This window comes from Phoca vitulina, unplaced genomic scaffold (genome assembly GCF_004348235.1).
Source record: "Phoca vitulina isolate PV1807 unplaced genomic scaffold, GSC_HSeal_1.0 scaffold47, whole genome shotgun sequence".
NCBI classification, from domain to species: domain Eukaryota; kingdom Metazoa; phylum Chordata; class Mammalia; order Carnivora; family Phocidae; genus Phoca; species Phoca vitulina.
The window spans coordinates 11,903,053-11,916,100 of record NW_022589750.1 but is presented as its reverse complement, the minus strand read 5'-3'; the positions used below and the strand labels follow the sequence as shown (position 1 = coordinate 11,916,100).

Sequence of the window (13,048 nt, the reverse complement as noted above, 5' to 3'; positions counted from 1 at the left end):
TATAAAATGACCCTTTCCAGGTATACTACTCAGTGGCTCTCGGTATATTCACCGTACTGTCCAACGATTGATGACCATTACCTAATTTCAGAACACTTCCATCCCTCCAAAAAGAAACCCCCCACCCCTTAGCAGTCATCTCCCACTCTCTCCTCCCTCAGGCCCCAGGTAACCCATCGTGCTACTTTGTCTCTGCGGACTTGCCTATTCTGGACATTGCATAGAAATGGCATCATAATAAACATGTGGGCTTTTGTGACTGGACTGGCTTCTTTCTTGTTTTCAAGGCTCATGCATGTTGTAGCAGTTACTGGTGTCTCATTACACTTTATGGCTGAATAATATTCCACAGTAGGGCTAGACCACATTTTGTTTACTCATCCTCAGTTGATGGGCATTTGGGTTGTCTCACCTCCTGGCCACCATGAATAAAGTGGCTGTGAACATCAGTGTACATATTCTGGGGGAGACATTTGTCTTCATTTCCCTCAGGTATATTCCTAAGAGTGGAATTGCTGGGTCATGGTGGTAACTCTAGGTTTAACATTTTGAGGAACCCCAGACTGTCTTCCACAGTGGCTACACCATTTGACACTCCCATGGGCAGTTATGAGGATCCCAAATTCTCCACCTGCTCATCAATGCTGGTTATTGTTGGCTGTCTCTTTTTAGTTCTAGCCATCCTACTGGGTGTGAGTTGGTATCACATCGTGGATATGATTTGCATTTCCTTGACCACTAACGATGATGAGTATCTTTTCATGCATTTATTGGCCATTCGTGTATCTTCTTTGGAGAAATGTCTATTCAGATCCATTGACCCTTCTTAAATTTTAGTTTTTTTATTGTTGGGTTGTAAAAGGTCTTTGTACATTCTGGCTGCAAGCCTCTTACCAGAAATAGGATCTGAAAATATCTTCTCCCACTCTGTGGCTGCCTTTCTACTTTTTTTCACTGGGATTTATGAAGGTCAGGGAAAAGTAAAAACTATCATACCCAAGTCAGCTCAAATATTCCAAATCAAAACCCAAACCACTGAGCCTGTGAGGTACTTGGAATCTACAGAAACACTCACATCAGTGCATGTGGATACACGTACAATGATTCCTACCACAACGCTGCTCTAATCGTGAAACAGCACAATCAATGAACATTCCCACCAATCAAGGACTAGTAAATCAAGTAGGCCGACATGTGGCGTGATGTGAGATAGAGCTGCTTTCACTTTTTGCTCATATAATGCTGTATGATCTGATTTTTTTCCAGTAAGTACATCTTCCTCTTGGAATTTTTTTAAGCAGTAAAAAAAAATCTATCACCTTCTGAAATCAAGGTACTAATGCCATCTATAGTGGCCTGTGTACTATGCAAACACAGCTGCAGGACACAGACGAACATGAGACAATGTTTGTCGTTAGGGCAAAATCTGGGGATAAACGCACTTTCAGTGAAAAGGCTCCTATCTGTATCAAAGATGTTTTGTTTTTAACATTTTAACTACTTGTGATAGAAATATTTTTTCTAAGTGCATTGCATACTTTCCTGCCTTTTTAATGCCCTCGTCATCTTGATATTTCTGGCTCATTAGTATGTTATCAGCTATCATATTGGGCTATAAAATGATCATTCGCTCAGTGGCTGTGAAGTGTCTTTATCATTTTGTGAAGAACTCAAACTTTTAACTATGTTCTCTGAAATTCTTAAAGAGAAGTCACCTTGAAGATTTTACTTGACCAGACACATCATTTTTTTGAGTAAGCTCTACACCGAACATGGAGCTTGAATTCAAGACCCCGAGATTAAGAATTGCATGTTCTACTGACTAAGCCAGCCAGGTGCCCCTGACTAAACATACCTTTAATGACACCATCTCTGCCCAACAGCACCTTCTAGTGATTCTTCCCTCAGTCCCCTTACAGTGTTTATCAACCCCCCACTCACTGAGGCAATGCTCCGTCAGAAAGGCGTGCCATGCATGTCTATCTATGTGTTAACACTTCAACTAAATTGTGAGCTCCTTCAAGGCTTAGAATATCCTTTATTACCTTAATATGTGCTATGGATGTAATAAGAAATATAAACATCTGACAAATTTCTTAAAATACTAGTATTAGCCAATATTGTATCTCTTTCTCAGACTCTAAAAAATTCTACCAAATTGTGTAATATATCTCATTACACAGACCAGTGGCCATTACACAGACACAAAGCAGGAAGGGGTTTTCCACGTAAGAATGTTTTACTTATTAAAATAAATAAAACCTAAAACACGTGGTTTTAGAACAAAAAGACACTTCAAAGATCATTCAGTTCAATCTCTTCCCTTTCTGCAAAGGAAGCTATAAAGGCCAAGGGATGTACACAACTTAACCTGAATCAGACCGGGTTTGAGCGGCAAAGCCTCGATCGGACCCCACGCAGTAGAGCTCCTCCCTCCACTACCACTCTCTTCAACTTAAGGAACAGTTTACCACCATTTACGTGATGACAGAGAAACAGTGTTTGAAAGGACCTCCACCTGAAACTCAGAGGCCCAAGATCAGTCCACCCTAGCTGTGCACGTCTTTGATCACACAAGTTCAACGCAACCTCAGGGGCATCTAGAGAGATGATTACCTGTTCATAAAAGTACAGTGCTCTTTCGAAGTTCTTCAGCCCGGTATAGATCATCCCTCCATAATAATAGTAACATAAAAAGTGCTTTGCATCATAGGCTCCATTCTCTTTACAGATATCCATCATGTCCACATCAAGGTATGGAAGGGCAGGCTTAAAGCATTTTGCCAGCAAACAAAGCTGTGAAAAATTTTGTTACATCATCATTTTAATTGTACTTGGCAGGCTTTAGCAGAAGGAGCAAATTCATAGATTCCAGAAAGGTCAAGAAAATATTTTAAACCATTTACTGATTAAAAATGTTCTAAATGTTGACACAGTACCCCGTTTTCCTAAGCATTCAGAATAAAACAGCATTTCTTTATAAAAAGACTAAGCAGCCATGAGATAAAGTACTCCACAGATGAATGAGAGCTCAGCTATAATTAGCCCACCCAGCACCCATTCCGTTTACAGATACCCAGACAAGTGAGTCCTTTTTCTCTTTGAAGAGAACAGAAATGGACCGGTATAGTATGATAAAAACTAAGTTTCTCTTCAATTATTTCTTTTCAATTGCTGAATCTTGTATGTCAGTATAGGGAATTGCTCAACTCAAACTCAAGAAGGCAAGCACATGGCAATGTTCTGTAACTGCATGATGATGCTGGCACAGGGGTAGATCCACGTACAAACTCAGAGCTGGGCGTTTAAGACCATGCACTTTACTGTATGTGTGTTATACCTCAATCACCAAAGGTTTTTAAAAGATAAAAAGTAAAGAAAAAAGAAACACCTTGATGTGATACTAGGGACATCTGTTTGGAATAGTCCAGGTACCATATTATTAATTAAAGACACAATCTACACCCCATGGGGCTGGTTGAACCCCCTCCCCAGTCTTATGGAATACTCTAGCTGCAAAGCACTGATGTGCAGTCCTCTCCAAGATACACTAAGTAGAAAAAAGCAAGGTACACAAGAGTTCATACAGATCACTGCTATTTGTATTAAAAAAAAGAGAGAGAAAAAAATGCACGCATTTGCTTATATGCGCACAAAATATCTTTGGAAGGATACACAAAAAACTAACACAGATTTCCTCTGGAGAGAAGAGATGGGTGGCTAGTGAGCAGGGTGGTAGGGAGACTTCATTACACGTCTTCCCTTTTGCCTCCTGGGTTTGTAACCATGTAAAATAAAATAAACGAGTAACACTTCAAAGTGTAAGAAGTTACCTGTATTTATTCTCAGGCTCCCTAATTCCTTAAAAAGAAAATGACTTGGGACATTTTTAACACCACAAGCATTACTTACTCAGTTTACTCACATCACAAACCTACTGGCTGAGTCCCATTCTACAGTTTGCGTTCAGTAGCAGCCAGCTGAAAATTCCCTTACTAACAAAGTTAGTATATTTTTCAACTTCTAGAGCCTATCACAGTCTCCACCAAATTGCGTTCCTTTATTGAGCAAACCCATGACCAACCCTCCACCTCTGACTCAGCGTGACTAGTACTCCTCGGTGGCTTACCTGGCAGAGATCGGCGTGTATTGAGGTCAGCTGGTTTGTATTCATCTGCATCTTGTCTATGGCTTGCTTTAGGATGCCAATTCCTCGCAGGGGCTGTCAGAAATGACATCTCTTTCAGATAAGTTCTCAAAGATGGCAGCACATTGGATCTTATGTTGTCACTTACAAATAAAAAATAACACTAATTGATAGGTTCCTTTAAATAACAATATGAGGTTTCCATACTCTTTCAGGAAATTTCTGTCCCTATTCAGTCAGAAAGTGTTTTCTTAAGCTGTTTCTTATGCTATTTTAGAGTAATTAAGCACCAATTTTTAAATCATAAAGCTTTTTTTTTTCAATGATGGTCAATAATCAAAAAAGCAGTATTACCTTCTCAACAGTTCATTATATTTTTATCAAGACAAAAAATTTCCAAATTATTTACAATAAAGAGCCCATGCTTAGTAAACTTAGCTGTGGAGAAAGATGTTGGCATCTTCCCACAGAGCAGTCTAGGGATCAGTCATAAATTCTCCCCAACACCACCATCTCTCTTTTTTTTTTTTATTGTTATGTTAATCCCCATACATTACATCATTAGTTTTAGATATAGTGTTCCATGATTCATTGTTTGTGCATAACACCCAGTGCTCCATGCAGAACGTGCCCTCCTCAATACCCATCACCAGGCTAACCCATCCTCCCAACCCCCTCCCCTCTAGAACCCTCAGTTTGTTTTTCAGAGCCATTGTCTCTCATGGTTCTTCTCCCCCTCCGATTTCCCCCCCTTCATTCTTCCCCTCCTGCTACATTCTTCTTCTTTTTTTCTTTCTTAACATATATTGCATTATTTGTTTCAGAGGTACAGATCTGAGATTCAACAGTCTTGCACAATTCACAGCGCTTACCAGAACACATACCCTCCCCAGTGTCCATCACCCAGTCACCCCGACCCCCCCCCCCCCCCCCCCACTCCAGCAACCCTCAGTTTGTTTCCTGAGATTAAGAATTCCTCATATCAGTGAGGTCATATGATACATGTCTTTCTCTGTTTGACTTATTTCGCTCAGCATAATACCCTCCAGTTCCATCCACGTCGTTGCAAATGGCAACATCTTATTCCTTTTGATGGCTGCATAATATTCCATTGTATATATATACCACATCTTCTTTATCCATTCATCTGTTGATGGACATCTTGGCTCTTTCCACAGTTTGGCTATTGTGGACATTGCTGCTATAAACATCGGGGTGCACGTAGCCTTTCGGGTCCCTACTTTTGTATCTTTGGGGTAAATACCCAGTAGTGCAATTGCTGGATCATATGGTAGCTCTATTTTCAACTTTTTGAGGAACCTCCATAAGGTTTTCCAGAGTGGCTGCACCAGCTTGCATTCCCACCAACAGTGTAGGAGGGTTCCCCTTTCTCCACATCCCTGCCAACATCTGTCATTTCCTGACTTGTTAATTTTAGCCATTCTGACTGAACACCACCATCTCTTACCTGATAATAAATTCCTACTGAAACTGATACCATAACTTATAAACAGACCGTTTCCTGCCTTGATTATAAATAACAAGACCAAGTTTCAAGTGAGGTAGTCAGTTGCTAGACAGGAGATGTGACTCTAAAATCACTAAATAACTTACATGGGTTTTTCAATAAAGATTTTTTTTTTTAACCATTTCTTTCAAACCACAATTTGTTTAATATTCCAACAAAACACCAAATGGTTCTGTCTTGTCTCTTTCCAAGCACTATCTTAAAGTTCAATTTCAAATAATAATTTAAAAAACCCCCAAATTATAACTTGTGCCAGTATCGCAAAAGTTAAAAAAGACCAAAGAACTGTTTCAGATTAAAGGAAATGAAAGAGACATGACAACCCAATGCAATTCATGATCTGAGATTTTCTTTTGTTGCAAAGGACATTAGGGAAACCAGTGGTAAAATCTGAATAAGGTCAGTAGATTTGTTTAAAGGATTCTGATATTGATCATTGTATTGTGGTTATGTAAGAGAATGTCCTAATTTTTAGGAAACACTAATTGAAGTATTTAGGGTAAGTGGCAACGTATCTACAATTTTCTTTCCAATGGCTCAGAAAAAAAAGAAAAAGAGAAAAGGTAAATAAGTGTGGTAAAATAATGTTAACATCTGGAGAATCTGGGTGAAAGGTACATGGGGATTCTTCATATTGTTCTTGCCACTGTTTGTAAAGCTAAAATGTCATAAGCAAAAGTTAAAAGTTCTAGCAAACAAAGAAAAACCCAGTATATTACAACATAACGGGCGCTGGGATGGTAGTTCCAGAAACATCCACCAGCAGTAGCTGACTGCCCTGAGGCCCTGCTTCTCCCCGTGTCTCAGAGGCCTCATCGATGTAGGAGCTAGCTGCCCCTACAGCCGACGCCTGGCTACCACATGCATCTGTCAGGATGCTCAGTACTAACCTGGAACCTTAAGCAATCAGGTCATTGTGTTCGTTAGCTATTTCTTGAAATGTAACCATAAATACTTGAATAACATTGCTTACCTGTTTCCTTTCCACAAGTGCGTTTGTCAGCTGATGGCAAAGCCCAGCAACTAGAGACAGCAATGACAAAACGTGGACAACGTCAATGACTACACAGGCGAAATGCATTTGGTAGGAAATAAACAAAGTGGTATTTAGCTTACAAGTGTCTGTTGCGTATCGGATGTGCTCCCCGTTACAAGTGCTGATGAAAAGCTGAACCTGGGAGAATAACGTTTCGAAGTCAGGAACACTAGGCATGGAAAACTTCACAAATCTGGAATAAAGAGAAAAGAATCAATTCACCCTGATATTTCACGGGGGAAAATGAAGAAGTAACTGAGGCCAGAAGGCCATCCTATCTCCAGAGCTCTATGAAAGTAAATGAGGCATGGTATTTTTAAAAACTAAGAAATGGACTGACCTGGTTCTTGGCACAATCAAGACACAGAACACAGACACAAATAAAGGTTGAGAAAAATATGCTTAAAAAAGACCTTTGAAAAAAGAAAACTCCCTTAAATGAGGCCAAATATCACACTAATATTCCTGAAGGAACTGAATATAAACTTCTAACCAAAAGTTTTCAAAACCATTTTTCTTTTGAGCTCCAGTGTGCTTAGGGCTATTTAGTCATCTGAAAAGCAGTTGTTGTTTTTCATGCTCTGGGGACAGCAGACTGAAGGGGGACAAGGACTGAGAGAGCTCCAGACTGGCTGGAGGCTGCGGCCATGGGTCACGGGTGCTGCGGTCCATCTGGGAGAAAGAACCAGCTGACGGGCAGGCCGCGGAGGGGGGCGGGGGGGACACGGATGATCCACCCTGAGTCACTAGGCAGATGCGGCCCTTCAACAAACACTCTGAGAGGGGGCTAAGGATGGGTTTGTGGAGGAAATCAGATACGCTACTGCCGCTCAGGCACAGCTTACAAGTAAACTACAAGCTCTTCTTTTTCCTAAGGAAATGACCTGCTGAAACTAACTTCAAGAAAAACAAAATGGATATTACTGCCTGAACACAACTGCTTCTACATCTTTGCATCTGTCCCTCCGTCTATATATACATTATTCAACTTAACAGTGTCACCGCACATCTGTAATTGAACATCTCATCAAAATGTATCTTGAACAATCTCATTTGGGCTTCACAATAGGTCAGTACGGCCCTGTGATTTCCATTTTGTAAGTACAAATATGGAGCTCAGGGTCCCATGCCTTGTAACTGGAAGAACATAATTCAAATCCAGGGTACTCAGAAACAAGTTCAGGGTTCGCTCCAGGTTTTCTTTTACAGATATACCTTCGAGCTTCCAAATGCTTTCATGTACTTTACCTCACTTGATACACATCTATATGTAAGTTTGTGTGTGCATAAAACATGCATGCTATCCGGTTTTTTTAACCAGCAAACACACACAGTAGAGATCTTTACCTGCCAGCACCATCCCAAAAGACCTTCTGCAATGGTAGAACGGTTCTTTATCAATGCTGTCCACAGCAGCCACATGTGGCTACTGGGTACTTGACAAGTGGCTAATGCACCTGAGGAACTGAAGAGACCCGGTCCTGAATTTACATTTCAATAGCCACATGCGGTTAATGGCTACCCCCTACCTAGCGCAGCTCCAGACCCTCATTCTGACAAAGCTTCTTCTCTCTACTCTATTCCTGGCACATCTCTGTCTCAGGAATGGCTGGGCCAGTGAAGCCAGACCCTTGCTGGAGGTCCATTTCCTCTGGGTTTATTTACATTGTTTCAATTTTCATGACAAGCATAACATCCCAATTTGCAATACTAAAACATCAAGAGAAAAAGAATTCTGTCAAGTACACAGAGCTCCAAGGAACCCCAACTGAAATGACATCTATTTAATTTGGTCTTGAACAGCTTAAACTTGTTTGAAGGGAACTGGAAGCAATGTTGCTTTGGATCATTGGTAATTTCACTCAACACATCCCACCATGCCCTGGGCCATTACTCCCCTATTTGCTTTCCGAGGCAGAAAATGTGGACAATCTGATGGATTACGTGAAGTATTCAGATACATGCAAACCATAGGACCCACAACTGAGATAGCCATTTGATTTTTTAAAATAAATTTCAAAATGTGTATAAACATAAACAACAGTTAAAAAACGATAAAGCTGAAAATACAACATGCCATGATTAGCTGGGATGAGGAAAATGTAACTACTGTGACTTAAATTTATAATTGTGCTAAAGAGCTCAATGTTGTTTACACGGTTTACTTTTCTACACCAAAAAAACTACAGCCAGAAAATGCAGAACGTTCAGGTTTAGCAAGCACAGAACTATAAAAGAAGATGCCCCTTACAAAACAGCAAGGACGCCTAAGGAGTGCTCTTGTACATCCAGAGCCCCAAGCACAGTGTCCAGATGGGATAAGTTCTTTGCAAGGAGTTCCCCACTCTTGTTGATCAGTTCACAAAGCTGAGTCATTTGCCCTGGAAAACAGGAATAACACTATCATTCAGTTACGGCACTAACCAAACTAAAGAAACTCTAACCACAGACTTCATACCTCATCAAGAAATGACTTAAAGATGATTTCTTGTATCTCCTTCATTTCAGATGAGGACTCAGAAGGCCCAGAAGTGAAATGGCCTTGACTATGACCTCAAAACTAGACTTCCCATTTCCCTCTGGCCCCTGAAAGTTTGTACGTTTCCTCCATTCTCTCTTCCATCCCCCAAGTCAGAAATGCACACATTACTATCACCATTACTCTCATCTCCTTCTCTGTATCCAAAACGTCACCAAACACAATTTTACTTTTAATTTTACTTCCTAAGTCTCTCAAATGGAAAGATGGAAATTATGAAATTCCCATTCCTTTCTCTCTCCCCTGCCTTAATTCGGACACTTATCATTTCTTACCTGGACTGCATCATAAATCTTTGAAACAGTCCCCCTACTTCACTCTTTCTCTCCTCCAACCCATTCTCCATATTGGTACCTGTGGCATCTTTCCAAAATGTAAAATTCAATCATATTACTCCAATGGCTTTAAGAAGCCTAATGCCTCAGCCAGGTAACAGGGCCCTGAGCCTCCCCAGCCTTACCTCCTGCTGCCCTCCCCCCTCCAACACACACACCTACTCTGGTCACACCAAGCTCAGAAAATTCACGCAACATGTCATGTTCTCTCACCTTTATGCCTCTACACATCCTGTTCTCCATGCTTGGTCTTCCCTCCTTCACTCTGTTCCTCTGGGTCTTCCTCTACCAACTCATACACTTCATTCAACAATCAGCCTGGGTGTTCTTCAGACCCCCTTCTCACCTCCCTTCCCCCGGCTAACTTGAAAATGTGTTCTCTCTGTGCCCTCTCTGCATCACCTGGGGTTGTGGTGGTTAGGTAATTCAGCATAAACTCAGGTGGACAGGCCGTGTCATTGCTCCAGTTTCAGAACACAGTGCTTACTTACCAGCCAATCAATCAACAGCCTGTTAATTAATCTCCGAATTGATCCACTGATTTTTCTCACATACCACAGTGTTAGTTTTAACAACTAAGGTATAGAATCTAATTAGGCCTGAGTTGGTACTCTGCAGTAGACTCACTGATTTTGATGCATTATACTGATAACAGACACCATGGCCACACTCTATACTTCCAAATGCTACTAGCTGTATTTCTTGTGGGGGTGGTGGTGGTGTGTATGGGGTTTATGTAAGTCCATGGGCAACAACCTCTTGTCTCCTCCTTTATTGTTCTCTTTTGCATTTTGAACTTCAAGCTATACATATCAACTATTCTTATTTAGTAGGCGAGGGATTTTTTTCCTTATCAAAACAAACAAACAAACAAACCCACTTAAATAATATAATACTTAAAATCCAAGTGACTGTAGCTAGGAACTTTGGTAATTTCGTTTCTGGAGCTTCTATACTATGCTTTTAAATTTTTCCAAAAATAAAGAAATATACTATTATCACGTGTACTGCAAAATAAGAATTAAAAAAATCTGTGATCTTATTAGGTATCATCTTTCAAGACAATACAAGTTGAATGGGGAAATATCATCACTTTATTACAAATCTCACTGGTAAATGTGAAAAGACACCCTCTTCTAGTTAAATAATTTGCCTCCCTTTTTTTACTCACTACTCTAAATACATTTAAAATGGTATGAAACACAAAGAAATAAGCATTTCAGTCCATAATTTTCCCCCAGTTAAGTAACCAATGCAGAGTTGAGATATAAAATAAAAGCTGGGTCACTATGAAATCATAAGATAGTTTAACTAGTGTGGGCCAAGGGGAGAGTAAACAGTAAGTGCAGTGCCACAGGGTGCATCTGACATGAGCCCAATCAGAGATGTGGCCAATGAAATTTCCTCCAAAGAAAGATGGAAATTATGAAATTCCCTTCACTTAAGGTTCACGTTATAAAATTCTGAGTAAGAGCAGAAAAAACAGAAACCTCATAAACATTTACTACGCAGTGAGCATGAGGCACAGAAGCCACCGGCAGTGAAAGTATCATGTTTATCTCTGCCTGGCAGACTGTTCCTAAAGCAGTGACGTGCACAGCAAGCATCCAAAGCTTTCAGATAAATCTCACTTGATGCTAAATAGTCCCTGTTCCATTTTGTAAGTGGGAAAACTGGCCCAGAGAAATTAAGTGGCTCACACATGAAGTGACTGACAAGATTCCAATCCGAATCTAAATACCCATACTACATCCCAGGAAGTAGAAACCAAATAGTTTGTGGCATAAATGAATGAATGAATGGTTTCTTCATTTATAGAGACTGCAAGTCTATGCCTTCCCTGTGAACCCCGTTTCTATGAATAATAAGGGAAAGCAGAAGTATTTCAATTGAGGCTTCATACCTGATCAGTTAACTCACAGTAACAGTGAGGTAAATAGCACTCCTCCATTTTTACAAATGGAAATAGAGACTCAAGAGATTAAAGGTGGCTTGTCCAAGGTCATGCAGCTCCTAGAACTTTACAATTAATAGCTGCTAGCAGTAATTTGTAACTGCATCTATTGCACCTCATACAATAGGTACCGTTTCAAGTGCTTTTACATGCTTCCTCTCATTCAATCCCAACACCTCTCTGAAGTAGGGACTAATTTTTATTTTAGAGATGAAGAAACAGGGTGGTTAAAGGGACCTTCACAGCCTGCAACTGATTACTTTAATTCTGAGTCCAGCACTCTATATTCAGGTGATGAGATGAATGAACCAAAGAGCATGAAAATTTAAGTAATAATGGTCACCATCCCACCCCTGGAAATGGAGCCTTACGAGCGAGAGTTCCCTCGGCACTCTGCCGGACTAAAATAGGCCCGGAGGCTTCCCGAGGGCGCGCCGGCCGGCATCTGAGAGGCCGGCCAAGGCAAGCCTCCGAGCCAGGGCACCCAGAAAGGATTCGTCTCGCGCCCGCTGCCCGCGGCCTAGTCCAGAGGCGGCCAGGCGCCACCGTGACAGACGAGGCTGTGCACCAATCACCGCAGGAGGGGAGGCCGAAGGGACCAACGGACGCTCGGGAAGGCGTCCAGCGGAAGTCACCGCCCCCAAAACTGTCAAGCGAAGCGCCCGGGTGGAAGGGGCCCGGGCCGGGGGGGGAGAAGGGTCCAGCCGGCCCCAGCGATGGAAGGTGGCCAGGTCGCCGAGCGCACGGGCGCAGACGAGAGCAACGGAGACCGAGAAGGCGAGGGGGCTGCTCGAACTCAGCCGCGCCCGACCCCTCCGTGGTCTGAGCGCCGCAATCCCGAGTCCGGCCCCGGAGACGAGGCTCGGGACTAACAGGGATGTCCCAGCCGTCCGCGCTGGCGGCTGGGGTTGCATGCCCGTCCCCGCGGCCCGGAGGGCCCGCCCAGGCCCAGCCTGGCGGCCCAGGGCCTCACCTTGAGCCGAGAGCTGTCGGACACTGTTCACGAATTGCTCCAGGGCAGACGCCATGTTTCCCCCCAGGCGGCCTGAGCAGCAGAGGCGGCTCACGCGGGAAAAGGCGGCTGCTCTGGGAGGAGGGGCCGCGGCGATCCTCCACAGGGCCTCAACCGCGGCCTGACGTCACTTCCGCCGGCTCAAGCACCGCGAGATCTCACCTACCTGGGAACCGGTTACTGTTCCCATGGAAACAGTTCCTTTACTCACCATAGCCGGAAGTTCGCTCTCTTTTCCTTTTCTCTTTATCCGGTGCACTTGTGAAATTCCTCCTGTTATCTAATGGGGCTGTGGGCAAAGGAAGAAATTAAATTTGTAATTAGGCGCATATTGCCCGGTTTTTGCTTGGAATGGCCGTCCCGTTTTCCACCTGGCCGAATCCTTCAAGCCTGGCTTAATTGCCACTTCTTCCATGGGGCTTTCTCTGTCTTGAAGACTGGAGCCAAGCAGGTAGCCTGGATTCAAAACCCCTTTCCTACTACTTACTAGCTGTGTA

The 13,048-nt window shown here is 42.4% G+C and overlaps 1 protein-coding gene across 1 annotated transcript in view; it reads right to left on the bottom strand.

Moving 5' to 3' along the window:
- COPS3 (COP9 signalosome subunit 3) overlaps window positions 1-12,678 on the bottom strand; it is a 28,512-nt gene extending 15,834 nt beyond the window's left edge. Inside the window, exons 1-6 of the mRNA XM_032431884.1 lie at window positions 12,513-12,678; window positions 8,963-9,092; window positions 6,792-6,904; window positions 6,649-6,698; window positions 4,130-4,222; window positions 2,617-2,796 (exon numbers count right to left, since the gene is read on the bottom strand). Of these exons, the coding sequence (XP_032287775.1) occupies window positions 2,617-2,796; window positions 4,130-4,222; window positions 6,649-6,698; window positions 6,792-6,904; window positions 8,963-9,092; window positions 12,513-12,567 (621 nt within the window). The 5' untranslated portion in view covers window positions 12,568-12,678. The remainder of the gene's footprint in view (window positions 1-2,616; window positions 2,797-4,129; window positions 4,223-6,648; window positions 6,699-6,791; window positions 6,905-8,962; window positions 9,093-12,512) is intronic.
- Window positions 12,679-13,048: the final 370 nt, after the last annotated feature.